This window comes from Nannospalax galili, unplaced genomic scaffold (genome assembly GCF_000622305.1).
Source record: "Nannospalax galili isolate Female #2095 unplaced genomic scaffold, S.galili_v1.0 scaffold786, whole genome shotgun sequence".
NCBI classification, from domain to species: Eukaryota; Metazoa; Chordata; class Mammalia; order Rodentia; family Spalacidae; genus Nannospalax; species Nannospalax galili.
In genome coordinates this window covers 853,051-878,367 of record NW_008355774.1, presented here as the reverse complement: position 1 = coordinate 878,367, position 25,317 = coordinate 853,051, and the positions used below count along the sequence as shown (strand labels likewise).

At 45.4% G+C, this 25,317-nt stretch overlaps 1 protein-coding gene and 1 pseudogene across 1 annotated transcript in view; both read right to left on the bottom strand.

Moving 5' to 3' along the window:
* Positions 1-892: 892 nt before the first annotated feature.
* LOC103750233 lies at positions 893-1,322 on the bottom strand (annotated as a pseudogene).
* A 2,535-nt stretch (positions 1,323-3,857) lies between these two features.
* Positions 3,858-25,317, bottom strand: part of Traip (TRAF interacting protein) — a 29,949-nt gene continuing 8,489 nt past the window's right edge. Inside the window, exons 2-15 of the mRNA XM_008853165.2 lie at positions 23,424-23,481; positions 22,836-22,919; positions 20,808-20,847; positions 19,871-19,998; positions 17,933-18,027; positions 17,327-17,440; positions 16,518-16,605; positions 15,954-16,043; positions 15,447-15,535; positions 6,543-6,698; positions 5,534-5,582; positions 4,832-4,981; positions 4,672-4,722; positions 3,858-4,451 (exon numbers count right to left, since the gene is read on the bottom strand). Coding sequence (XP_008851387.1) covers positions 4,329-4,451; positions 4,672-4,722; positions 4,832-4,981; positions 5,534-5,582; positions 6,543-6,698; positions 15,447-15,535; positions 15,954-16,043; positions 16,518-16,605; positions 17,327-17,440; positions 17,933-18,027; positions 19,871-19,998; positions 20,808-20,847; positions 22,836-22,919; positions 23,424-23,481 — 1,315 coding nt within the window. The 3' untranslated portion in view covers positions 3,858-4,328. The remainder of the gene's footprint in view (positions 4,452-4,671; positions 4,723-4,831; positions 4,982-5,533; positions 5,583-6,542; positions 6,699-15,446; positions 15,536-15,953; positions 16,044-16,517; positions 16,606-17,326; positions 17,441-17,932; positions 18,028-19,870; positions 19,999-20,807; positions 20,848-22,835; positions 22,920-23,423; positions 23,482-25,317) is intronic.

Sequence of the window (25,317 nt, the reverse complement as noted above, 5' to 3'; positions counted from 1 at the left end):
ATCTGCCTCTAAGGTAGCATTTAAAAAAAAATATTTTTATTTTATGTGTATGAGCATATTGCCTGCATGTATGTGAGTGCACTGGTGTCGTTGCAGTGCTGTGGAGGTCAAAAAAGGGCTTCACATTCCTCTGGAACTGGAGTTAAGGATGGTTTGTAGCCACCATGTGGGTGCTGGGAATCAAACCCACATCCTCTGCAAGAGCAGTCAGTGCTCTTAACTGCCGAGCCATCTCTCCAACCCCCAGAGCCCCAGGCTCTGAAAATTTTAATTAAAAATTTATGTATTTGGTTTTTTTGGGGGGGGTGATTTTTGAGACAAGAGTTTCACTGTGTACTCCTGGCTGGCCTGGAACTCTCTATAGAGAACAAGTTGGCCTTGAATTCAGAGTTCTGCCTATCTCTTCCTCCTAAATGCTAGGATTAAAGGTGTACCCCACCACGCCTGGCCTTATTTTTAATTATATGTATGCATATGTGTCTATGCAGAAGTATATGTACAAGCTGGTGTCTGCAAAGGCCAGAGGTGTTAGATCCCCTGGAGTTAGATTTACAGGTGGTTGTGAGCCACCTAATGTGGGTGTTGAGAACCAAACTCTCATCCTCCAGAAGAGCAGCAGGTACTCTTAACCACTGAGCCATCTCTCTAGCTCCAGTTTACCAAAAATTTCTTTCATGGACTGTGTCTAAAGAGTCCTCGCTAAAGTCAAGATATCTACACATTGTCTTCCTCTGTTATCTTCTAGGAATTTTATAGATTTATGTTTGACAGCAAAGTCTAAGACTCATTTTGAATGATGTTTTGTGAAAAGTCTGAGCTATGTCTAGATTTATTTCAACACCACTTGTTGAAAAGATGATCGCTACTTCTTTGAATTGCCTTTGTTTCTTTGTTAAAGACCAGTAAGTATAGAAGACTTACTACAGTAAGTCATTGTTTTTGTTGGCAGAATCTTTACCCCCTTTTGCTTTTTGCCAGCTCCTCTGTTGGTATTTTCAATCCTTCTGACCTTCATTCTGTTCTTACCTTCCTTGACTGTTTTCTTGAGGGCTTTTTCTTCTGATATAGGTCATGTCTTATAAATCTGTATTTGTACTTAATTTTCTTTGCCTAATCAAAGGAGTCATGCTGAAGTCAGTACTCCTGCCATCACAGAAATGGGTTCTGAATCCAGATACAAAACTGACATCTGGTGTGGTCTTGTATGTTTTGGCTAGTTTTTCTTGAATTTATAAATCTTCAGTACTGTTGCCTTCCCTGTAGGGAATGATGACCAGTTGTTTCCTCTGAAGTAGCCTGCTGGTCATGAATTTTCTACTCAATATAGTTGACTGTGTTGTTCACAATGGCAGCAATTCTTGAGCAGCCAAGGAAGAAAAGCAGCTATGTCTTAAAGCCAGGTAGTAGCAGTCCCCTGAGTTTGTTTGGTATTGTGTTGGCTAGTCTTTACCTTTTGCTTTTCCATGTAAACTTAAGAATTGTTTATTCATATCTGTAATAATTCACTGGGATTATTATTAGGATTCTGAGGACCTACAGATGAAGGTGGGACACCGATATCTTGACAAGTGTCTTAGTACATGGTACACCTCTCCATGTATTTCATTCTTTTACTTTAAAAATATTATTTTGGGCTGGGTGTGGTGGCACACGCCTTTAATCCCAGCACTCGGGAGGCAGAGGTAGGCGGATCTCTGGGAGTTCCAGGACAGCTGGGGCTACAAGGAGACCCTATCTTAAAAAGACCAAAAAAAATATATATTATTTTTATTTTTGTGTGTATGAGTCTTTTGCCTGCATGTAAGTATGCCACATATGTGCGGGACCACAGCGATCAGAGAGGGCATCGGATTCCCTGGAATTGGCGCTATGGATGGTTGTTAGCCACCATGTGGGTGCTAGGAATGAAACCTGGGTCCTCTGCAAGAGCAGTCAGTGCTCTTAACTGCTGAGCCAACTCTCCAGTCCCTTTCCATGTATTTTTTTTTAATGTGTATGCGTGTATTGCCTGCATGTAGGTAAATGCACCCGTGTCATGAAATGCCCGAGATGAGAAGAGGCTGTCAGATCCCCTGGGACTGGAGCTACAGACAGTTGTTAGTGGCCATGTGGGTGCTGGGATTCGAACCCGGGTCTTCTGCAAGAACAACCAGTGTTCTCAACTGCTGAGCCATCTCTCCAGCCCCCCTTTCCATGTATTTTCATGTGTCAGAGTTTTTTTTTTTTTCCAGAGAGGAGGGAGCAACCATTATTTCTTTCTGTCCTTTCCCAAACCTTTTCATCAACACAAACAGAAACTCTGTCACCATTAACCAATAACTCTCCAGTTCCTACTCCTTCTAGCCATGGTAAACCTCTATTTTATCTGTCTCTACTAATTTACCTAGATACTTCAGGTAAGTATCTAGGTACTTCAGGTAAGTAGGATCAGAGATTAGGTGTCTTTTTATATCTGGCATATTTTATTTACATATCTTAAGTTCTTAACCTATAGCCTGACTTTAATTAGATTCCCTGCACTGGGTTGGTGCTATTGTTCTCACGTTACAGATTATGCTGAGTACAGAGAGGATAATTTGCCTAAGACTACTCAGCATGTGCTAGCAGCCAGCCTCTGTTCTTTCAACCGATGCTGCAATTGCCCTCACTAAACTGCTTTGCCTAATGTCAGTCCCAAAGGAGTCCAACATCCATAACTGTCTTAGTTTCTTTTCCTGTTTCTGTGATAAAATAGCCTGACAAGAGCAGCTTGTGGGGACTAGAGGGATGGCTCCAACATTAAGAGTACTGACTACTCTTGCAGAGGAGCTGGGCTTGATTCCTAGCACCCACATGGTGGCTCACAACTATCTGTAACTCCAGTTCTAGGAGATCTGCTGCACTCTTCTGACCTCTTCTGGTACACATATGTGCACATGGTACACATACATACATGCAGGCAAAACACTCATATACATAAAATAAATAAATAATAATAAAAAGAAAAAAAAAGAAGCAACTTTGGGGAGAAGGGGGTTTATTTTAGGTCACAGTTTCAGGTTACATCATTGCAGGAAGTCAGGGAACTTGAAGCAGCCATAGTTAAGAGCAGAGAGGATGCAGGCATGCTTCTGCTCAGCTTGCTTTCTCTGTGCTTAAACAGTTTGGGATCCCCTGCCTAGGAAACAGTGCCAACTATAATAGGCAAGTCTTCCCGCCTAGATTAACATAATCAAGATAATCCTCCATAGACATGGCCACAGGCCAACCTAATCTAGACAATTTCTAATTGAGACCCACTTCCCAAATGATTCTAGATTGTGTCAAGTTGACAAAACTTAACTACCACAATAACCAAGAATATCATCTCCTTCCTAGACAGCTCCTCTACACTTGCTAGCAAGTGGCTGGGGCCTTTAGTCTGAAGCTTCAGTCATTTCCTGTACTCTCATCCCTGTGCCTCACCCAGGCTCTGTGCTATGGAAACAGATGAATTCCTTTTCAGTATGGGACAGAGAACTCCTATCCAATAGGAGAGAAATTTAGGGAGTGTTATTCAGATAGTTGTCAATTAGGGAAATTCTCTAGGAGAAAAGTATCCTAAAGTCAGACCCAAAGGCTAACAATTTGGGCACTGGTTCTTTGTTGTGCTTGCTGTGAGTTCCCTGAATGGATGGGAACTCCCTCAATTTACCCACTCACTTTCTCTTTCTAATAGCCTCTGAACTGCAGTAGCACCATTCTTGCTACTGTCTTCCTGTGCCCTGTGAGAGGCACCTAGAGATAAAACTGCTATGTCTGAAAGTCTAGGTGACATTCCTGCTTTAGATAGTCATGCCAATTTTATGAAGTCGTGGTAAGATTTATACACCCAGAGCCAGGAAGAAAGATGCTTTTTTATTTCACATGGAACTCTTATAGCAATTCTGCATCCTTTTCCTATCACAAATGCCCATCCTTTCCTTATCATCATCCCCCATTCCCAGCAGCAAGTTGGAGGCAGGTGGCTGCTCAGACTAGCCTGCCTAGAATCCTTAAGCACTTTTAGGGTCAAAATGACCCTGGTCTACAGGACCAGAAGGAACCCAGCCACATCTGGTTGTGGCTATAAAGCAGGAGCTCACAATCAGAAGCAGGCCCTGCTGATGGGACTCAGTTGTGTCAGCTCCCAGAGTTTTAAGTCCAGTGTGGTGAAGTTGGGAAGGGCAAAGTGAGCACAGAAGTACAGTTTCTGGGTGTCACTCTTGCACTGGTCCAGGAAGAGAAGCCATGTTGCAAAACACTCCTGGCTTGGCCAGGTCTTAGCCTACTAATTGGAAACATGAATCTGGTCACTGTTCACTCAGTTTTCACTGCCACAGAAAAGTATCCAACTTGGCTTGGGAGGGAGAATTCGTAGTCCTTATCCGCACTCTCTGCTTACCCTTGGCCTTGGATTTAACAGGCAGTGGGCAAATAGTAGCTGTGTCCCTCTGGAGGAATGTCAAGAAAGAAGCTTGAAGAGGAGACTGGAATGCAGGGCAGGAAAAGCTCAGACTCTGAGTTGGGAAGCTCACATTTACTGAGTAAGGCCTAGCTCTGCCTGTCTTAGGCTATAGGGACCGGTAGTCTGGAGTCTGGGAATACCCATCAGGCACGGTGTAAACTCCCGTGTAAGCTCCTCAACTCAGGCACTAGTCAGAAAAAGGATACAGATCTAATGAACTTTGTTCGGCCTCCAAGCCCATCGAAGCCTATTCTTACCTAGGATGGAAGGAAGAGGTAAGTTGGCCAGACTAAAGAACTAGGGGGTTGGTTACCATGCCCCATCCAAGAAGCCAGGCACCCGCCACTTGTGGGAAGCCATACTTACCACATCTGTACTGCGACTAGACTCTGCTGTGGCCCTCTTGGGCTGTTTCTGACCCAGGATAGCATTCCGGATGAAGGGAGGGAAGGCACCAGCCAGTTCCTCATCTGGCTCTCCTGTACAGCGCTGGCCACCCAGTGAGAGCTGGGACTCCTGTCAGGGTGATGCCAGAGCCAGACTTGAAGAGTCAGGCAGCAGCATAGGACACAGGGTAGTGATGGTGGAACAAGATCATGATTTCTGATGCCTCACCGAGAGGTAGGAAGGATAGTGAGTTAGGGTCCTAAGGATGACTCTGAAGAGTCTTAGTCCTGCTGGGCATGGTAGCACACACCTTTGATCCTAGGACTTGGGAAGTAGAGGCAGGTAGATCCCTGTGAGTTTGAGGATAGCCTTTTCTATATAGTGAGTTCTTAGCCAGCCAGGGTTACATGAGACCCTGTCTCAAAAAAAAAAAAAAAAAAAAAAAAAAAAGATCTTAGTCCTTCCAGAAATACAGATTTTCTTTCTTTATTTTATTTTGAGACAGGCTCACTGTAGCCCAGGATGGCCTGGACTACAAAACTAAAATTCAAGGTGATCCTCATGCCTTAGTCTCCTGAATATTGGGATTACAGACATAAGCCACCATGCCCAGTTTAGAAGAGCAAATTTTAGACCTAGAGCTGGATGGTGACTACCTTTATTTTTTTGGGAACTCCTTACCTGCTTGGAGACTTTGGGCATTTTCTTGAGGACATCCTGCACAGGAGAGCTATAAGACATGAAGGCAAGGGGAAAGTAAGCAAAACATGAGGGTCAGGCTTGGCATTGCCCTTTAAAGGAGCCACTGTGTAGCAAGATTGCTATCGTGTTCTGGGTAAGGTATCTCAGTGGTCTCAATCCCAAGTACAGATCTAGTTTCTTCTCATACCCAAAGTTCCACATTAAGATTTCCCTTAGAGCCTAGTGAAATGGCTCAGTGGATAAAGGTGCTTGCCACCAAGCCTGACAACCTGAGTTTGGTCCCTGAAACCCGCCACATGGTACAAAGAAAGAAACAATTCCCACAAGCTGTCCTCTGACATGTGTACCCAAACATACACATATACACCCATAGATAAATAAATGTAATTATAAAAATTTTTGAAAATTTCCCTTACCTGAGTAACACAGACCTCATGTATAAGGGGCATATGATTCACATTGGTATGCCTGGCCAAGGAGATGGTCTCCTATTCCTAGTCCCACTGTACCTCTAGTGCAGGGCCCACCTGCCTCCTTACAGCTCCACACAGCTTTTCATATCTGCCTAAATGGGATATTCCTCTGGGTGGCAGGGTCATAGGATCCAAAATTTGAGATGGTCTTGCCTTAAGCATGAATTTCAGAGGCATACGTTGGGAGAAATTCAGAGTCCCAGGCTCAGGACTCTGGTGGGCAGGTATGTAAAGTACAGGGGTACCTGCCTTACCACCAGTCCAGTCTTGCCCCTAATAAGACCCCAGCATTCTCTCTAACTCACATCCCAACACTTCATCTTGAAGACTGATTAATGAAACAAGCAAAAGAGTACACAGAGTGAGCACTCAGGCCAAGGGAAAACAGGTGCCCAGAACCAAAGCTATACCTAAGCAGCCCCCATCCACCACTCAGAGCCATCAGGGTAGGACCTTCAAAAATGTCTTAGCTATCCCCTTCCAGGTTCTGGGCATTGCCAAGGACTAGCACTCACTGAGCTTTCTCCTGGCAGAGCTTCTTGGAGTAGCCATGCTGGGAGCTAGAGGGCCAGGCTGGAGGGGTATCTACATCAAAGGTGGCATTGAGGTCAATCTCATCGCTGAAAGATGGCCGACAGAGCTTTGGATTCAACATCTCCACAGGGGCTGGGCTAAAGGCAGAGATAATTTTATTATGGGGGACTACAGTGGCAAGCCAGAAATATCACAGTTCAAGCATTAAAGGCAGCTCAGCTTGGGCTGGTGAGATGACTCGGTGGGTAAAGGCAGTTGTTGCCAAGGGTGACACCCTGAGTTTAATCCTCAGAACCCACATAGTGGAAGGAGAAAACCAAATCCCTCAAGTTTTCCTCTGGTTACCCCATGCACACTGGAGATATGTGCACCCAAACACAATAAAAAGTATAAAAAATGGTAAAAAGCTGGGCATGGTGGTACACACCTTTAGTCCCAGCACTCAGGAAGCAGAGGCAGATGGATCTGTGAGATCTAGGCCAGTCTGGTCTACATAGCGAGTTCCAGGCCAGTTGGGGCAATAGGGAGACCGTGTTTCAAAAAGACCCCCTCCCAAATGTTGCAGCCAGGCATAGTGGTATATACCTTTAATCCCAGCACTCAGGAGGCAGAGGTAGGCAGATCTCTGAGTTTGAGGCCAGCCTGGTCTACATAGTGCCAGGCCAGCTGGGGCAACAGGGAGACCCTGTCTCAACCTGCCCCCCCGCCCCCCCCAAAATGCTGCAAGCAAGATCAAGAGCAAGCAGCTCCAGGGACCTTGAAGCCCACTCCTGCCTCCAGGTCACCCTAACCTCTAAAACATAAGCCAGGTGGCTTGGTCCTTACATAGTCATGTGCCCAGTTTGGAAATCAGAAATAAGAAAGAAAAAGACAAAACTCAAACGAGGGCCAGTGAGATGGCACAGTGGGTAAAGACTCTTGTCGCCAAGCCTGCTGATCTGAATTTGATCCCCAGGACTCACATGATGGAAGGAGAGAATTGACTTGCACAAGTTGTCTTCCGATCTCCACATGTATGCCATGGAATGGGTGTGCACACAGATACACAATAAATAAATTCAATATTTTGTGGGTTTTTTTTTTTTTTTTTTTTGAGACAGGGTATCCCTGTAGCTCCACTGCCCTAGAACTCTCCATGTAGACCAGCCTGGCCTCATCTCACAGAAACCTACCTGCCTCTGCCTCCAGAGTGCTGAGCACTGTTATGACTTTTTTTTTTTCTTTTTTGGTTTTTTGAGATAGGGTCTCCCTGTAGTCCCAGGTGGCCTGGAACTCGCTATGTAGACCAGGCTGGTTTCCATCTCACAGAGATCCACCTGCCTCTGCCTCATGAGTGCTGGGATTAAAGGTGTGTGCCATCATGTGACCCTCACATGGTAAATTTAAATTTGGTTTTTGGTCTTTTTTTTAATTTTTATTTTATGTGTATGCATGTACTACCTACATGTAGGTAAGTGAACCCATGTCATGCAATGTCCGTGGAGGACAGAAGAGGCTGTCAGATCCCCTGGGACTGGAGTTACGGACAGTCGTTAGCTGCCATGTGGGTGCTGGGATTCAAACGTGGGTCTTCTGCAAAAACAACCAGTGTTCTTAACTGCTGAGCCATCTCTCCAGGCCCCTTGGTCCTTTTTTTTTTTGACACAGGGTCTCCCTGTAGTCACAGCACCCTGGATTTATGAAGACCAGGCTGGCCTCAAACTCACAGAGATTCACCTGCCTCTGCCTTCTGAGTGCTCAGGTTAAAGGTGTGCATCACAACATCTGGCAAATTTAAATATTTTATTTATAAAAAAAAATTTTTTTTAAATTTTTTGGTCCTTTTGAGCAGGGTCTTGTGGTGCTGGAAGGTGCTAAGCATGCTAACAAGAAGAGAAAACTAATCATCATCCTTACCAGCTATGAATCTTGCAAGCTATAACTGGTTGGCAAGATATGGCCACTGTTGTGGTAGTGGCATAAATATTAAGGGAATAACCAATCAGCTTTTATTTGCATTTAAGGACCTTTTCATAGGATGGAGCCTGCCAGATACTGTTATCTGCCTGGGAATGTGAGGGGAGACAGGTCACAAGTCTAGGGAAGAGCCTAATAGTTTAAAAATATTTTATTTTTTTATTTTATATGTATGCATGTATTGTGTATGTAAGTGCACCTGTGTTGTGCAATGCCTCCGGAGGACAGAAGAGGCTGTCGGAGCCCCTGGAACTGGAGTTATGGCCAGTTGTTAGCTGCCATGTGGGTGCTGGGATTCAAACCGGGTCTTCTGCAAGAAGAGCCAGTGTTCTTAACTGCTGAGCCATCTCTCCAGCCCCTATTATTTTTATTTTATGTGTATGAGTGTATTGCCTGCATGTGTATAAGTGCACTCATACTGTGCAATGCCAGAGGAGGGTAGAAGAGGGCACCAGATCCCCTGGAACTGGAGTTACAGATGGTTGTTAGCTGCCATGTGGGTGCTGAACCTGGGTCCTATGCAAGAGCAGCCAGTGCTCTTAACCACTGAGCCATCTCTCCAGCCCCTCATATAGTAAATTTAAAAAGCAGGGGCTGGAAAGATGGCTCAGCGATTAAGAGCACTAGTTGCTCTTGAAGAGGACTGGAGTTTGAATTCAAGCACCCATATCAGGTGGCTCACAACCACATGTATAACATCAGCTCCAGTGCATCAGATGCCCTTTAGCCTACACACACACACACACACACAAAATTAAACAATTTTCTTAGAAAAGCAATGCAAAAGTTGGATGTAGAGGCACACACTTATAATCCCAGCACTCAGAGGAGTCTGGCAGGAGATTCATGAATTCAAAGCTAGCCTAGGCTACATAATGTGTTTGAGGCTAGCCTAGGTTATAAATCGAGACCCTATCTAAAGGAAAGGAAGAAAGGGAGAGAGGGAGGGAGGAAAGGAGGTAGAAGAAAGAAGAAATTTAAAATTCTGCATGTGTGATCTCATGATTTGGTAAACCCCTCTCCATGTATCTCATGCAAAAAAAGAACTTGAAGGAATGTATCACATGTCCAACTACAATATTTTCTAAGTTCTCAACTTGTGTTTTTACTTTTACAACAAGAAGGCAGTGTTTAATGCTGGGCATGGTGGTACACGCCTTTAATCCCAGCACTTAGGGGGCAGAGGCAGACAGATCTCTGTGAGTTCGAGGCCAGCCTGGTCTACATAGCAAGTTCCAAGTCATCTGGGGCTACTGGGAGATCCTGTCTCAAAAAAAAAAAAAAAAAAAAGGCGGTGTTTATTCTTTTAGAAAATTGCAGCCAACTGAACTTTTCTAGTCTTCCCAAACCTTCTCCAACATCTAAGGTCTCAGGGAAGGGGCAGCTTCAAAGACATCCTTGCTCTTTCCTTCGCTCAGGAACCTTTCAGGTCTGTGGTCCCCTAGGGTATGCAAACTAAAGGAAAGGGAGCTTCAGAGAGGTGTTAGGAGGGCCTTTCCCATGGCCCTAATGACTCCTAAATTCTGGGCTAGAGGGATCTGAGGAAGCCTTCATTTGGGGGTAGGACTAATAGGAGCTTGTGAGCTCCTGGAGATGATGATGGACCCTATTCCACAAAGCCTAGGGCTTTGGCTCACTCAGGCTTGGAAAAAAGAGCTTGAGTGTCTTGTCTCATTTTCTGAGGCCAATGGCATGAAACTAAGTAAGTTGGCCACAGGTGACTGTCTCGGAGGTGATGGTGTCACTCAGAGGGCCTCAAGCCAGGCCTTCACTTCAGTGAAGGAGGAACTATAGAACCCCAGGCACTTCCTCTTCACATCATAGTACAGACACAAGTTGGGGATGAAAGAAAGTGGACCCCTTGGCCTCTAGTTCATAAAGGAAGAACATAGCAGGAGCCGTTTGAGAGAACAAGAAATGTATCCATATGAGCCACATGTTGGGGTCAGGGAGATGGTTGAGAGTCTCCTTAGTCTTGGGTTTAGTACAGTACATGGCCAGCAGGTACAAGGCTAGAGTGGGAGCTGCCTCCTGAGGCTGCCCTAAAATAACAGAAGCAAGTCTAGTGCTAGTCTAGCATGCAAGACTCTCTGGGTTTGATCCTCAGTACTGCATAAGTCAGGTATGGTAGTACAGGCCTGTAATCCGAACACTCAAGAGGTAGAGGCAAGAGGATCAGGAGGTCAAGGTCATATTAAACTACCATAGTAAGTTTGAGATCAGCTAGGCTACATGATATCCTGTCTCAAAAAGATAAAATGATAAAGCAAAATAAAATTACAGAAGCAAAGGACAATCCCACTGCAACAAATGAAATATTCAGAGAAAGCATGGGCAGCCTGACAACGAAGCCAGAATCCACAAGGAGGAGGCACAGTTCAAGTAGGTGGTGGGATGAAAATCAGAGATATGTCCCTCAGAGCAATCTCCCACAAAGAATTCCACCAATTTTTACTGCTTTCAGGATCAAGTCTGTACCTACAAGGCTGACCTGTGGAGGCTGGCAGAGATTTGGCCCACTTGCCAACAGCCCCCCTCTCCCAAGCTCAGTCATGCCTCAGGAACTTTGAACTTTTCCTTCCTCTCTGGCTAGACTACTCTTTCTTCAGATTTAAATGTTGACTTAATGAATGTGCCCATACATTGCCATATATATTAAGAAAGCTTAAGATCCTTCTAGAGTCATTCAGCAATATGTCAGTTTTCAAGGGAGAAAGACAGGCAGAGTCTTTGAGGTTGCTTGTAGTTCTAACAGTTTTGCCATCAGAGTACAAAGAAAACAGGACAAAGCTGACACTGAGGAGTCAAGAGCTGTTTTTGAGATCTTGGACCTGGAACTTAGAACAGATTGTCAAGTTAAAAGAAGAGCTAATGCTAAATTCAACAGTCCTAGTAACCACATTTTTATGTCTAGAAAAATACTGGTGAAAAAAGGGAATTTAGCAGGGCGTGGTGGCGCATGCCTTTAATCCCAGCACTTGGGAGGCAGAGGCAGGTGGATCTCTGTGAGTTCAGCACCAGCCTGGTCTACATAGTGAGTTCTAGGACAGCGGGGGCTATAGGGAGACCCTGTCTCAAAAAGACCAAAAAAAAAAGAAAAAAAGAAAAAAGGGAATTTAGTTAACCTGCATACAACTTGATGGGCAGCCCATATGGCTTTGAACGGATACAGGTTTGGCAAATGAGATGTCCTTCTGGCTTGAGACCAGAACTGTCCTCTGTACTAAGGTGGGATGTAGGCACTAGCATGGAGCTTACTGAGCATGTAGGTTCATCCCCACCTGGGAGTTCCAAACCAGATTCCACATATAGAGTACCTGGTAGGCTCTGGGTTTAACCATCTAACCCCCAACTAATTTATACTTCTAGAATAAAGTTGAAGAGGATGGAGAGGGCCAGAAGGAGTATAGGGTTCACAGCCGCCTAGATAGTAAAGAAAATAAGCCGAGCTGGAAAGATAGCTCAATGGTTAAGAGCACTGGCTGCTCTTGCAGAGGACCCAGGTTTGATTCCCAGGACCCACATGAGAGACAACAACCATGTGTAACTCCAGTTCCAGGGAATCTGACACCCTCTTCTGACTTCTGCAGGCATTGCATGACACAGGCGCACTTACATACATGCAGTCAATACACTCAGACACAAAAAATAGTTTTTTTTTGGGGGGGGGGGGTTTTTTTTTTTTGGTCTTTTTGAAGCAGGGTCTCCCTGTAAGCCCCAGCTGTCCTGGAACTCACTATGTAGACCAGGCTGGCCTTGAACTCACAGAGATCCACCTGCCTCTGCCTCCCAAGTGCTGGGACTACAGGTGTGCGCCACCACGCCCAGCTATAAAATAGTATTTTTAAAAATAAAAATGATGGAGCTGGAGAGATGGCTCAGCGGTTGAGAGCACTGACTGCTCTTGCAGAGGACCCGGGTTCAATTTCCAGCACCCACATGGTGGCTACGAACCGTCCTTAACTCCAGTTCCAGGGGAATCCGAAGCCCTCTTCTGACCTCCGCGGCATTGCACAACATGGGTGCACTCACATAAAGTTAAAATAATAAATAAAATATATAAAAATAAATAAATAAAAATGATAAATATTAGAAACATTAAAAAATAATAAGGGGGCTGGAGAGATGGCTCAGTGGTTAAGAACACTGGTTGTTCTTGCAGAAGACCCGGGTTTGAATCCCAGTACCCACACAGCAGCTAAGAACTGTTCGTAACTCCAGTTCCAGGGGATCCAACGGCCTCTTCTGACCTCCACAGGCATTGCATGACATGGGTGCACTTACCTACACGCGGGCAATACATGCATACACATAAAATAAAAATAATAAATAAAATATTTGAAAAAGAAAAAAAAATAAGCAAAAGCAGGTATGCAAAAATCCCTGGGCACCTAGAGGTACCCTGGGTGCTTATGCTTCTCTCACTATAAATGCCAGGCACAGAGAACAAGTGTGTGGAAAGATCCTGAGGTTCATGGAATGGAAATTAGAGGGATCACCATCATGAGACTGTGATATCCTAGGGATGGTTTCCTATCCCCACCTTGGGGCAGCCTGGCTTCAAAAAATTTTTTCCACATCATATGGTTTCTGAGATTATCATTTCCTCAAGGGTGCATACTAGACCTGCTTAAGCTTTTGACAAGGACTTCATGTTACCTAAGACTTCTGAAAATGTATGGGCAATGGCTAAGTGTAAATTGTGAGAAGAGAGCCTAGTTTGCCAAAATCAGCTCCATGCTGAACCTCATGGCAGGTCATGTGCCCATCATACTGCCACAGCTCTCCTGAAACAGACAGGCAGGCAGGCAGGCAACTCTCTCCACAGAGAGGTGCTGGGGTTTAAGAAAGGGAAGAACAAGGGCTGACAAGATGTCTTAAAGGGTAAATGGGCTTGCTGCACCAGCCTAGCAACTCAATTTGATCCCTGGAACCCAAAGAAGGGTGGAAGAACAGAACCAACTCTACAAAGTTGTCTTCTGACCTCCACATAGTGGCCTGCATGCACATATGTGAAACATACAGCATGCACATGGTCATGTTGAGAGAGAGAGAGAGAGAGAGAGAGAGAGAGAGAGAGAGAGAATTTTTTAAAAGGCCAGCCTGGGTAATTTAATGAGGCCGTCTTTCAACAACAAAAAAAAGGCTGGGGATGTAGCAAAGTAGGAGAGTACTTGCCTGGCATATACAAGATCTTCTGACCTCCATGCACACTGTGGCACCATATGCCAACACTCACAGATATCAGGCATATACACACACATATACAGTTAACTTTAAAAAAAATATTTTATTATTTTGATTTTATGTGTATGAGTGTGTTGCTTGAATGTATGTGAGTGCACCTGTGTCATGCAATGCTGCGGAGGTCAGAAGAGGGCTTCGGATTCCCCTAGAACTAGAGTTAAGGACGGTTTGTAGCCGCCAAGGGGGTGTTGGGAACTGAACCCAGGTCCTCTGCAAGAGCAGTCAATACTCTTAACTGCTGAGCCATCTCTCCAGGCCCCACAGTTAACTTTTAAAAATTAAAATAAGGAAAACAATCAAGGATGACATCCAACATAGACCTCCAGCCTCCATATGTGCATACACACATGCATACTCACACAATGTATATACACTCATACACACACACAAATACATACACATACCTACTCAGGCATATAAAAAAAATTAAGTTCTAGCTGGCTGATGAGGCTGAATTATTCCTTCCAAGACTGGCCAGGACAACAGATCCTTCAATGTAGTGAAGAACCGAAGCGAAGTCAGAGACAGGAAGGAAAGAAGTTTTCTACTGTAATTGACTGTGACTTGGCAGGAGCCCAAAAAACACTTAAGTAGGCTAGCTCCATGAATACCCCAAGACACAGTATCAAGGGTCTCAGAGGTAGCAAATGGGGAGCACAGTGCCCAGAGTGAGGTGAAGTGCTAGAAAGCACTGAATGGGTGAGTTTCATGGGCAGACACTAAAAACTAATGAGATATAAAGAAGACAGAGCATACTGATTTGCTACAAGACATTGAAAAGTGGCTCAAATAAAACATTGGGTCACTAACAGGAGTTTTCTATCTGACTTTCCTGCTGCTGTCCTCTTGTAGGGAGAAGACAGCCTTGAGTTCTCAGCCAGCTTGTTTCTGCAAAAAACACTCAGGACTGGGCTGGAGAGATGGCTCAGTGGTTAAAAACACTGAGTGTTTTTGCAGAAGACCTGGGTTTGAATCCCAGCACCCACATGGTAGCTAACAACTGTCTGTAACTCCAGTTCAAGGGGTCCGGCAGTCTCTTCTGTCCTCCGTGGGCATTGAAAGACACGGGTGCACTCACGTAACATGCATACACGTAAAATAGAAATAAAGGAAAAAAGAAAACAAAAAAAACACTCAGGATTAATGCCCCCTCCTGGCAGGGACACCAATCCTTCTGTCTTTTGGCTCCCTCTGCTGGCAGCTTTGAAGCACACACTCCTGAATCAGAAGGGGATTTTTTTTTTTTTTTTTTTTTTTGGTCTTTTTGAGACAGGGTCTCCCTGTAGCTCCAACTGTCCTGGAATTCACCTATGCAGACCAGGCTGGCCTTGCTGGGATTAAAGGCGTGTGCCACCACGCCCGGTAGAAGGGGATCATTTTAAGTTAGTTTCAGAAATGGGAGAAAAAGATGCATGTGGCAAGACACTTTAGGGTGCCCAAGACAGTCACCACTCCTGCCCCATTCTCAGACTACCTATAGTTCTCTCTGGCCTCTTCTTATCAGAGTGCCAAATTTTTCTCAAAGCTGTGCTCAAGTTAAATCCCAGTTGGCTTTCAAGCCAGAAAGTCCACAAACTGGGTTCACATAGGCCACCTACCCCACCAAAGCCAGGAGGAGTAAAGACTCTTCTCAGAAGCTCTCCCAGTTTGTGATCCCATATCACCCCAGAGGGATAACAAACCTCTCTAAAACCAAGCGGTTGACGGTCTCACTGTCCACTGGAGGCAGGTTCAAGGTTTCCTGCAACATTGTTAGCTTCTTTCTTAGGCTCTTGGGGAAAGAAAGAGAAGAGTGTGAGAGAAAGGCTAAGGCAGAGTCCAGAGATCATGCAGAAGACAAGCAGCATATGTGAAGAGACCTGGGAACAGAGTGAGGCTTAAATCCCTAACACTGGGTTTCAGAACCCCTCTTTGGTAAAGCTCCTACTCTGCTGAGGAGGGACATCAGGGAAGTCCTGAGCAGATTGTAAAAGAAGACCCATAGTGCTAGATGTTCTGCTGAGGAGGCACAAGGTTGAAGACCAGACCAGTGCACACCCTGACCCACTTCCCGACCCAGGAGGATGCAGAGTCCAGAATCACCACCAGGTACACAGGTTTCCAGGCAAAAACAGCCTAGCCCTGCTCTTGAAGGCACATGAACCACCCTCATTTTCCCCTCATTTATCATCAGGCCAGGGATGTCTCACCATGATTTCCTTGTCGGCACTCTGTAAGTCTTTCTGGGTTGACTTCAGCTCTAACTTGGCCTGATCTAGTTCAGAATAGACTGTCTGCAACTACAAGAAAAGACAAGCCAAGTTGTACTGTGTATCCTGCCCCCACCAGCTGCTACCCAGTACATGGCCAAGGAAGGATCCAGAAGAAACTGGAGGCATGGGTGAGACCCCAGACATCTGGGGCTAGGCTTAACCTAGGCATGCATAGAGCTGCCTGGGAGCAAAGGCTACTATCTCTACACATTGCAACCTGTGGATATATGGTGCCAAAGGTGAAAGCAGCTGGCCAGAGGTACCTGGGAACCAGGAAGGGCAGAAGGTAGCATGTGTTGGGTTTATACCTCCATGATTTGTTCTCCCAAGTTGACAAGCCACAGAATCAGAGACAATGCACAGGAAGAAGCAGTACCTAGTATCTGTAGGCCATCCTCTAGCCTCAGGGAGTCAGCTGTGCTGTCAGGCCTCAAGGCCTAGCTCAGGAATCCCAAGTAAGCATGACAAAAGAAATGATTTCTTTGCTCCCAACTCAGTTACCTTGCTCCTAGAGGAAGCCAAGTCCTTCCTCAACTTGTCAGCCAGCTCCCCTGAGGCCTTCCGGGCTTCCTTCAAATTCTCATACTCTCTGCAAAGTGGTGGTGAAAACAGAACAGAGCAGGACACCCTGATGGTCAGACTGAGCCGTAGCACCAAGTTGATGAGGGCCTCACCCAGATCCTCAGCTCTACCTCCAGGTGCCTCGTGGCAGGAGCACCTCCCCCTCCCCAGAATTTAAGGGTGCCTGTATCTAACACAAATACTGTTTTCTCCCAGGCCTTGCAAAAACTGGTGACTTGCAAGAGTATACAGGAAGTGGCATCCTCACTAGGGGGCCCCCTACACCACCTGGTCCCCACTGGAAGCATTTTGAAGCCTCTGCCTGTCAAATGACTCCTTCCTCTCAACTTCTAACCACCACAACGAAGAAAACGGGCAGAGTTTCTAATCCAAGCCAGGCAGGGTCAGTAGCAGTGCTGATGGGAGATAGACTCCAGATATCACGAGGGGGCTTAAAGCTCGGAGAGCTGCATCAACTTCTTAGAAATACATATAATTCACATTCAGTTCTCTCAGCAATCCTGAGGCAAGTCTCTATTTCCATGCAAGAAAAGTGAAGATCAGATGTCTAGAAAATGACTCTAGGCCACATAGCTGGTGAAAGAAAACAGTAGAGGTTTACCCTAAGACAATATGGCTCTAGAACTTGCTCCTTAACTCCATCTGCTTTACAAAAGATAGCAGCAGAGGCATGACTGGGGAGCCAGAGCCTAGTTCCTGGGATTACTGACAATGGCCAAAGTACATACTTCTTGAGGGACACACAGTACACAGCCAGCTGCTCCACCGCTGACTGTCCCACACCCATGTCTTGGATCATCTCTTCCACCTCAGACCGATGGCTGTGGAGTAGGAGCTCAATTCTGAAAAACATACCCAACCCACAGCATTTGAAATCTGGAGGCTGATGGTTAGTCTGCCTCCCTTTGCTGCTGTTGCTATGGCAACAGCCTGGGCTGCTAGGATGCTTTAGCAGGTGGGCGTGCCCAAGGAATGGCTCCACAGCTCAACTCCAGGGATGCTGCTGCTGAGGAAAAAGCAGTGCTAACGGAGGACTTCAAGGTCAGAGATTTCATGTAGAGAGGTTCCTGGAGGGAAAGTCATGGCAGCTTATCTGGTCACAGGCAACAGGACAAGAAATAAACAAGGGCATCTATGAAAAGTGAAGGAGTCCATAGAGGGTAAGAAAGGAAATTTGTGCCCATATATACCTGGCCTGAGCTCTCCTTACCCCATGGAAGTCTGAACCAAAAAGGTGAATTAACACTACTTCAGATACAGGGCTAAAACTTAGAATCCCTCCCCCAAGGAACCTGGGTATGAAGGCACAGTACAGGTACCAGCTACAAACTCACTTCTCCATGGTCTTCATCTTGCTTCTGAGTTGGTGGGCCTCCTCCCGAGCTTGTTTAGTTTCATCCTGCTGCTGTTCCAAGTATTTCATCTGCTTCTGTTGGAGGTCCAGCAGATTTTTTTTTTTTTCCTGTTGTTATGGTTTTTTGTCTGTTTTAATTTGGTGGTGGAGGGTTGAGATAGGGTTTCCGTGTAGCCCCAGCTGGCCTGGAACTCAATATGTAGACCAGGATGGCCTCAAACTCAAGAGATTCATCTGCCTCTGACTTCCAAGTGCTGGGACTATAGGTATGCGCCACCATACCTGTCAACATGCTTTTTTAGTCAGGGTCTATAGACTTGGCTGGCCTTGATCTCACAGGGATCCTGCCTCTGTCTCCCAAGTACTGGGATTAAAGGCCTGCATAGTGATGCCTGGCTGCATCTGCTTCTAAAGAGCAAGCATACCTGAACATCTTGCTTGGTGCTTCTAGGGTGAGCTATCTGTACTATATCTTCATTTGTCTGTTTTTGGTTTTGGGCAGGGTCTCATATAACCCAGATTGGCTTTGAACTTACTATATAGCCAAGGATGACCGAGAACTCCTGATCCTCCTGCTTCCACCTCCAAAGTGCTATCTTTTGAAGATGCTGTTAAACACATATCCCCAAATTCCAAGAGGTAAGGCCCCCAGGCCCCTTATGCTAACCTAAGTTGTGTGTGTGTGTGTGTGTGTGTGTGTACAGAGCTGGGGATCCAACTCAGGCTTTGCATATGCTAGGCAAGTCCTTTACTACTGAGCTACATTACCAGCCTGGCCTGTGCCTTTTCTGTTAAGAGGCTTTAGGTCAACTGCTTCTTCATTTCCTTACCTGCTTCCTTTTGAGGTATTACTTACTCTAGGGATGGCTCAATGCCCACATCTACAGGCCCACTGTGGGCTGCCAAGATCCTATGGTTTGGGCCTCATGGTGCATGCTGCACATATAACTGAAGAAGTCAAGAGCACAAACCCAGACATATAGACAAGTGCCAAGAGAGTCAAGCCAAGAGCAGCTGATCAGGATGCCCTCTGCACGAGACCACTCTATTTCTGACCTGAGAATGCCATTAAAGACTGCTTTGCAACCTGGTGCTAGTTTGCTCCCTCCCGCTGGCCAGGCCATGTGATCCAGCCCAGTCTCCATGTAGGAACAAAGGATGAATATCCCACGGCCTTATCTGTTCACAAGGATGGCTCCCTTTCCCTTTCAAATGGCACCCAGCAAGGACTGCTCCTACCTACAAGGCCAGAATATCAATCGTAAGTTCAGATCAATCGTCTCATGGCCCTCAGAGAGCAAGAGGCTCACTAACCCAGGCTGATACAAAATTCATCTGGGTCTAGGGCTGCTTGCTCTATAGGCTTTGATCTGCTTGGTCAGCTCAGCACAACCAACTTCAAAGGCCTTTGCTCCTCCCTAGGATGCTGTTTGATCTGGCTCCAGAGAGCAGTCCTGCCAAGGACTAGAGTCCTAATGAAAGGTTCTTCAGGCTGGCCTCATCAGTAGAGTATGAGCCACTTTTGGAAACACAGCCCAGCCTCATTCAGGTCTCCGTTGATCAGCCCCTCTGTGAAGTGTTAGGAAGGCCTGGTTAGCTGGTACAAAATCCACAAATACAGCCAGGACAGCCCTTTTCTTATAGACTAGATAGGTATAGTATGGAAGGGCTTTGGGAAGATTTACCTCTACCTTACCACTGTGGAAACCACAGTATTGACTGAGGGAAAACTATGAAATACAATCAGAATGGTGTGCAAGCTTTTAATCCTTGCACTCAGGAGGCAGAGGCAGGCAGATCTGAGTTTTAGACTAGCATGATATACATACAAGACTCTGTCTCCAAAAAAACAAAAACAAAAAAGAATGGTGAGCCCAAGATTTGTGGCTATACCTCCCTGCCACCTCTGAGAACTTACTTTAAGAGTGGAGCACAGCATCTCCTCCTTGTCTAAGGCCTTCTGCAGAGATTCCACAGTGGCATTGCGTTCTTCCAGTGTGTTCCGCAGAGTGTCGATGATGGCCTGGCTGTCCCGTTCCTCCCTCTCTGGAGCAGGGGCAGAAGGTAGAGAGAGGGAGAAGCCAACTCATGCATGAGAATCTTGACCCTTGAGTTGAAGTACCCCAACCCTGAGCCAGGTACAGAATAAGGTACAGGCCAGAAAGTTGGGTGGCCTGATTCACTCTGTGGCAACAAGACAGTTAAGCCAGAGTTTTCATTCAGGAAACAAACTCTTTTTCTGCTGCTTGAACTATCTGGGAAGATTTTACTGTTTCTGTAGGTCTAGTTACTTCATCATTCCAGAACCCAAGCAAGTTCCTGTCAAACTCAGCATCTGAACTTTGTCCTAAAGATATTTGATCTCGGGGCTAGAGAGATGGCTCAGCAGTTAAGAACACTGGTTGTTCTTGCAGAAGACCTGGGTTCGAATCCCAGTACCCACATGGCAGCTAACAAATGTCCATAATTCCAGCCCCAGGGGATCTGACAGCCTCTTTTGACCTTCACGGGCATTGCAAAACACGGATGCACTTACCTACATGCAGGCAATACATGCATACACATAAAATAAAAATAATAATAAAAATTCAAAAAAAAAAAAAAGATATTCAATCTCATTAGATGGCCCCTCCCAACACTGCTCCTGGGTAAGAAGTTCCAGTGAAAAGAGTCCTGGTCTAAGCAGACAGCTTTAGTTCCCTTGCTTCTCTTTTTCTGTTAGTCATAGGAGCTAGTAAGACTCTGGGGCATACAAAGCTGGAAAGCAATGCTTTGCTAGAGTTTGGCGGCCTTCCTCTTAGGACCCCTCTCTTCAACATCTAAATTGGGGGACATCTTGTTTCTTGCTAACTCACCTTTCTGGGAAAGCTGGGCTCTGATACTGTCCAGTTCATTCTGCAAGGCAACAAGAAAAGCACATTATAGCCAGTCTCTATCTAGCCTCCTATAAGGCTGTGGGGAGCCCCAGGATCAGACAATGAGGCCAATTGGATCCAGGAAAGCATGGGCCCAGTGTGTTTCAAGGCCAGGCCAAGCCAACAATAGAGTGATGCACACTGTTATAAAACAAAGTCTATGGACCTCTTAAAAACATGGGTAAGATGTAGGAAAGAAATCCCAGGAGCACGGTCCCAAGACAGGGAAAGAGGTAAAACAGAAGAAGGGAAGGGAAGTTTGGTCTGTGAGTCAGTCTTAACAGCAGAGGCTTCCATAGCTTCCAGGCCCTCTACTAGCCTCATCCTCTGAGGGCAGTTAGCTACACTCACCACACAGAACAGAGAGGGTCAAGAACTTTGGACCATCGCTAGTTCTCTCCATCCTGAGCCTTGCCTACTTCAGCCTACCTCCCTCCAAGCTCTAAGCTGGCTCTGTGTACCATAAACCTTCCAGCCCCAGAATCCAATAGGAGTTGGTAAATTGAGAAAACTTTGTATCTCTGGATGAAGCTGTATGTGTGCAAGGCTTATTAGACTGCTGTGAGGGTCAAGTTACTCCTCACAACCCTTGTATATGTTCCAGAGCCACCACCATAGTACTGGAGTAGAAGTGAATCCAGCTCCCATTTGAGAGTGTAGAGAACTTAGCACTCCTTTGGGCAAGAGAGATGCCTATGGCCATAATCAGAAAAATGGCTTTAAATGACTCTTCAGGCTTGGGTAAGGGTCCATAGTGGAAAGTGGATGGAATCCAGGCAAGCCTTCTTTCAGATCACCCTTCTAAGGTTAATACAACACTCAGAATTTCACACATGACTAATTAAGAAGCCCCCTATCAGGCTCTCTGCCCAGATCTTGGGGCAGGAGTTCCTGGTGACTGGCCTGGGCAGTGTAGACTGAACAGGGAGTGGAAATGGTGGATGGGTAAGGACATGTAGAGTCTGCCTGAGAACAGACACCAGCCCAAGGCTGCTGCATAACTACCCATAGTCCCCTGGTTCCTTCTACACCTCAGCAGGAAGCCTTCCAAACCCTTGCTCTAAACTATTGAAGATGCTGCCCCCCAGTCTCACAGCCCTGCCTTTGAAAGCTGAAAAGACAGGAAGCTGCCTTTGTTGTCTTCATCATGGAGAGGACACCTCTTAAAACTGGGAGCAGTTACCATGACAATAAACAGGCTGGCTCAAAACACAAAAGCTCAACTACCTTGAATCAGGGAGGTTCCAAGGATGCTATAACACCCTGGGGCCAAGGTCAAATGAATTGTCATTGAACAGATATCCAGAAAATTAACCCTTGAAGTCCAGGGATCATTTGTGAACCCTACCCCCAACTTCCTCAAGAGCCTTCTGCCAATCCAGTTTCCTCACACAAAAAGAATTTTAGATCTGGAGAGGAAACAGTAGAAATGGGCATTTGCTTCCCCTTCCTTCAGTGTGGCTTCTACCCAGGCTAGAAATCTTGATTCCAGAGGCTTTGTCCTCTCTTACTAGGCTTGGGAAGGCCCAGGCATCTTGATTTATACCATGTTCTCTAGGCAATTTTGAGGCCCATGCAAGTTAGAGAATGATGGGTTCACATATCTTCCCTAGCTGATGAGTGGAAGAATTTTCTAATCTGCCATTAATTGTACATCAGGAAAATGGGCTGGGCAGGAAAGTTATAGAGCCTTCCTAAAGTGAATGGGTCTTAGGAGAAGCACTCTGTCCTTTGGTTCAAATTGCCCTGAATTCCCAAGGGGAGGTCTCATAGTGAAGCAGTCCCCTCTCCCCTTACAGTATATTTCTCTGATGACTGTCCCACCATCACTTGTCCTCATCCTAATACCTTTACCAAGTCTTTACTTCATAACCCTAGCTCCATCCACACTCTAGGCACCTTCTTGAAGTAGAAGTAGAAAGTGAATGCCCAGAGGGTTTGGAGTTCAGTAGAATGAACTCTGGATACCTTTAAGAATTCTGCATCCAAGACACTCTCCTCTTCCTGGGCAAGGTCAAAGAAGAGTTTATTGATAATAGTTCTTTTGCCAACCTGGATGGGAGAACAAGATAGAGAATAACTGTGTTTTGTCATAGGCAAGGAGGAGAACTGAACGTGGGTCTGGGTTTGCCTGCCTGCCTAACATGAATGCCAGGCCCAGGATTTCAGAATACATCTTTTAGGGCCAGAAGACTTCATTCCTACAGATATCCCAAGCTGGGGTGGCTGGTTTGCTGGTGGCTGAAGTCATGATGCTGCAGACACATATGGTAAGTGCTCAAAAGACACCTCAACTCTATGTGTGGGGCATTTTCTAAATAGGAAAGGAGGCCAATATACCCAAGTGAAGACTGAGGGAACAAGTTCATCTTCCAGCACCTGTGTATGTAAGGAAGCCTCCCCAGCACCTCACAGACATTAGTGACGCTCAAGTGGCCTCAAATTAGGAGGATCAAAAGAAGTCAGAGAGATTTCTCAGTTTCAGAGATGTTTTCTCCATCTCTGCTTTCTGGAAAAGAGAAGACATCTTCAGCTGACACACTCCCACAGCCTTACCTGGATCCTGCATTGTGGACAGGTCCGACTCGGTGCTGTCTCGAACCACTGAATTAGGCTATAATGAAAAATAGAGTAACAGACTAGTAAGCCCTGTCATAGCTAGGGATACAGGCTACACAGGCACTGCTATTAGCTCCTCTTTGAACGAATGTCTGCCTGCCTAAGAGGTTATCAACATAGACAATTGCAGGACCCTCCATAAGGCCTGAGCACTGCTCAGTACTCAGATCAACAGGCTGTTGTTTTGGGTTTGAAGGCTTGGACAAAGGCTGTTCTTCAGCCAACCTGGGCTTTGGAGTATGGGTAACAGTCAAAGCTCAGAGTCCCTCAGAGATGGGGGACTCTGAAAATACCCCATTTTAAGTTAGGACCATTGAGGGCTACATTTTCAAGTAGTATTAAATACTAGTCTAGATTTAAGTGGTCTAGCAAAACTCAGGTCTTAAACCTTAACTGCAGCAGTCTCTTGTAGGTGTAGTGGTGTATTCCTGTAATCCTAGCACTCCAGAGGCTGAGGCAGGAGGATCTAGAGTTCCAGGCCAGCCTAGACTACAGAGTGAAGATGGGTCAGGAGTAGATTTCCTCACCCCAAGAACTAGAGACAAACTCCTCTTTGGAAGATGATACCATCACCTATGCTCAAATCTTGCTTATAAATACATTCAAAGACCATGTACAACATATAATTAAGGCTAAGACATAGTGGAATATTATACAGCAAAGAGAATGAATACATCAACTAAGAAAAATATTATGAATGAATCACTAAAACATAACATTGAGGAAGAGAAGTTAGACACACATACAGGCACATTCTGCATGATTCCATCTACACAAAGGAAAAACAGGCAACTTGGTACCTTTATGTGTATGGGGGGAGTTGCTGGTAGAAGTAATCAGAAGAGTGTGTAAGGTTTCTAGAGTTGATAATATCCTGACTTTTCTTCTGTACAGCTGGAGATCAAATTCAAGGCCATATCCATGCTGAACATGGTACCATTGAACTACCCTCTCAGTCCTATATCATGTTTCTTGATCTGAATTCTGGCTGAATGGATGTGCTAGGTTTGTGAAATTCCTACAAACTATGCAGTTGTAACGTGTACTTTTCTGCAGTTACTTCTATAGGATGTCAATAGAATAAAACAACTGGGCATGATGGCTCACACCTGCAATCTTGTACTTGGGAGGCTGAGACAAGAGGACTGTTATGAGTTTGAGGCCAGTCTTGGGTACATAGTGAGTTTCAGGCCAGCCTGGGTTACAGAATGAGACCCTACCTCAAAAACCATAAATACGGGCTGGAAAGATGGCTCAGCGGTTAAGAACACTGACTGTTCTTGCAGAAGACCCTGGTTCGAATCCCAGCACCCACATGGCAGCTAACAACTGTCTGTAACTCCAGTTCCAGAGGATCTGACAGCCTCTTCTGTCTTCTGCAGGCACTGCATGACACAGGTGCACTAACCTACATGCAAACAATACATGCATACACATAAAAATAAAAAAGAAAATATTAAAAAGAAAAAAAACATAAATAGGGCTAGGCATACTGGCACATTCCTTTAATCCCAGCACTTGAGAAGTAGAAGCAGGTATATTTCTGTGAAATCAAGGTCAGTCTGGTCTACACAGCAAGTTCTAGGCCAGTTGGGGCCTCAGGGAGACCCTCTCTTGAAAAATAATTAATTTTAAAAATAAATAAAATCTGACTTCAATAACCGAAGTAGCTAGAAGCCAAGTAGAAAAAAGATAGTCAGTACAAACAGTAACCAAAAAAAGAGCTGAAGTGGTGCATTAATAACAGATAACTTAAAATCAGATAACATAGACTTTAAATTCAGAAAAGGTTAACAGAGACAAGAAGCCAAGTATAGTGGTACATGTTTGT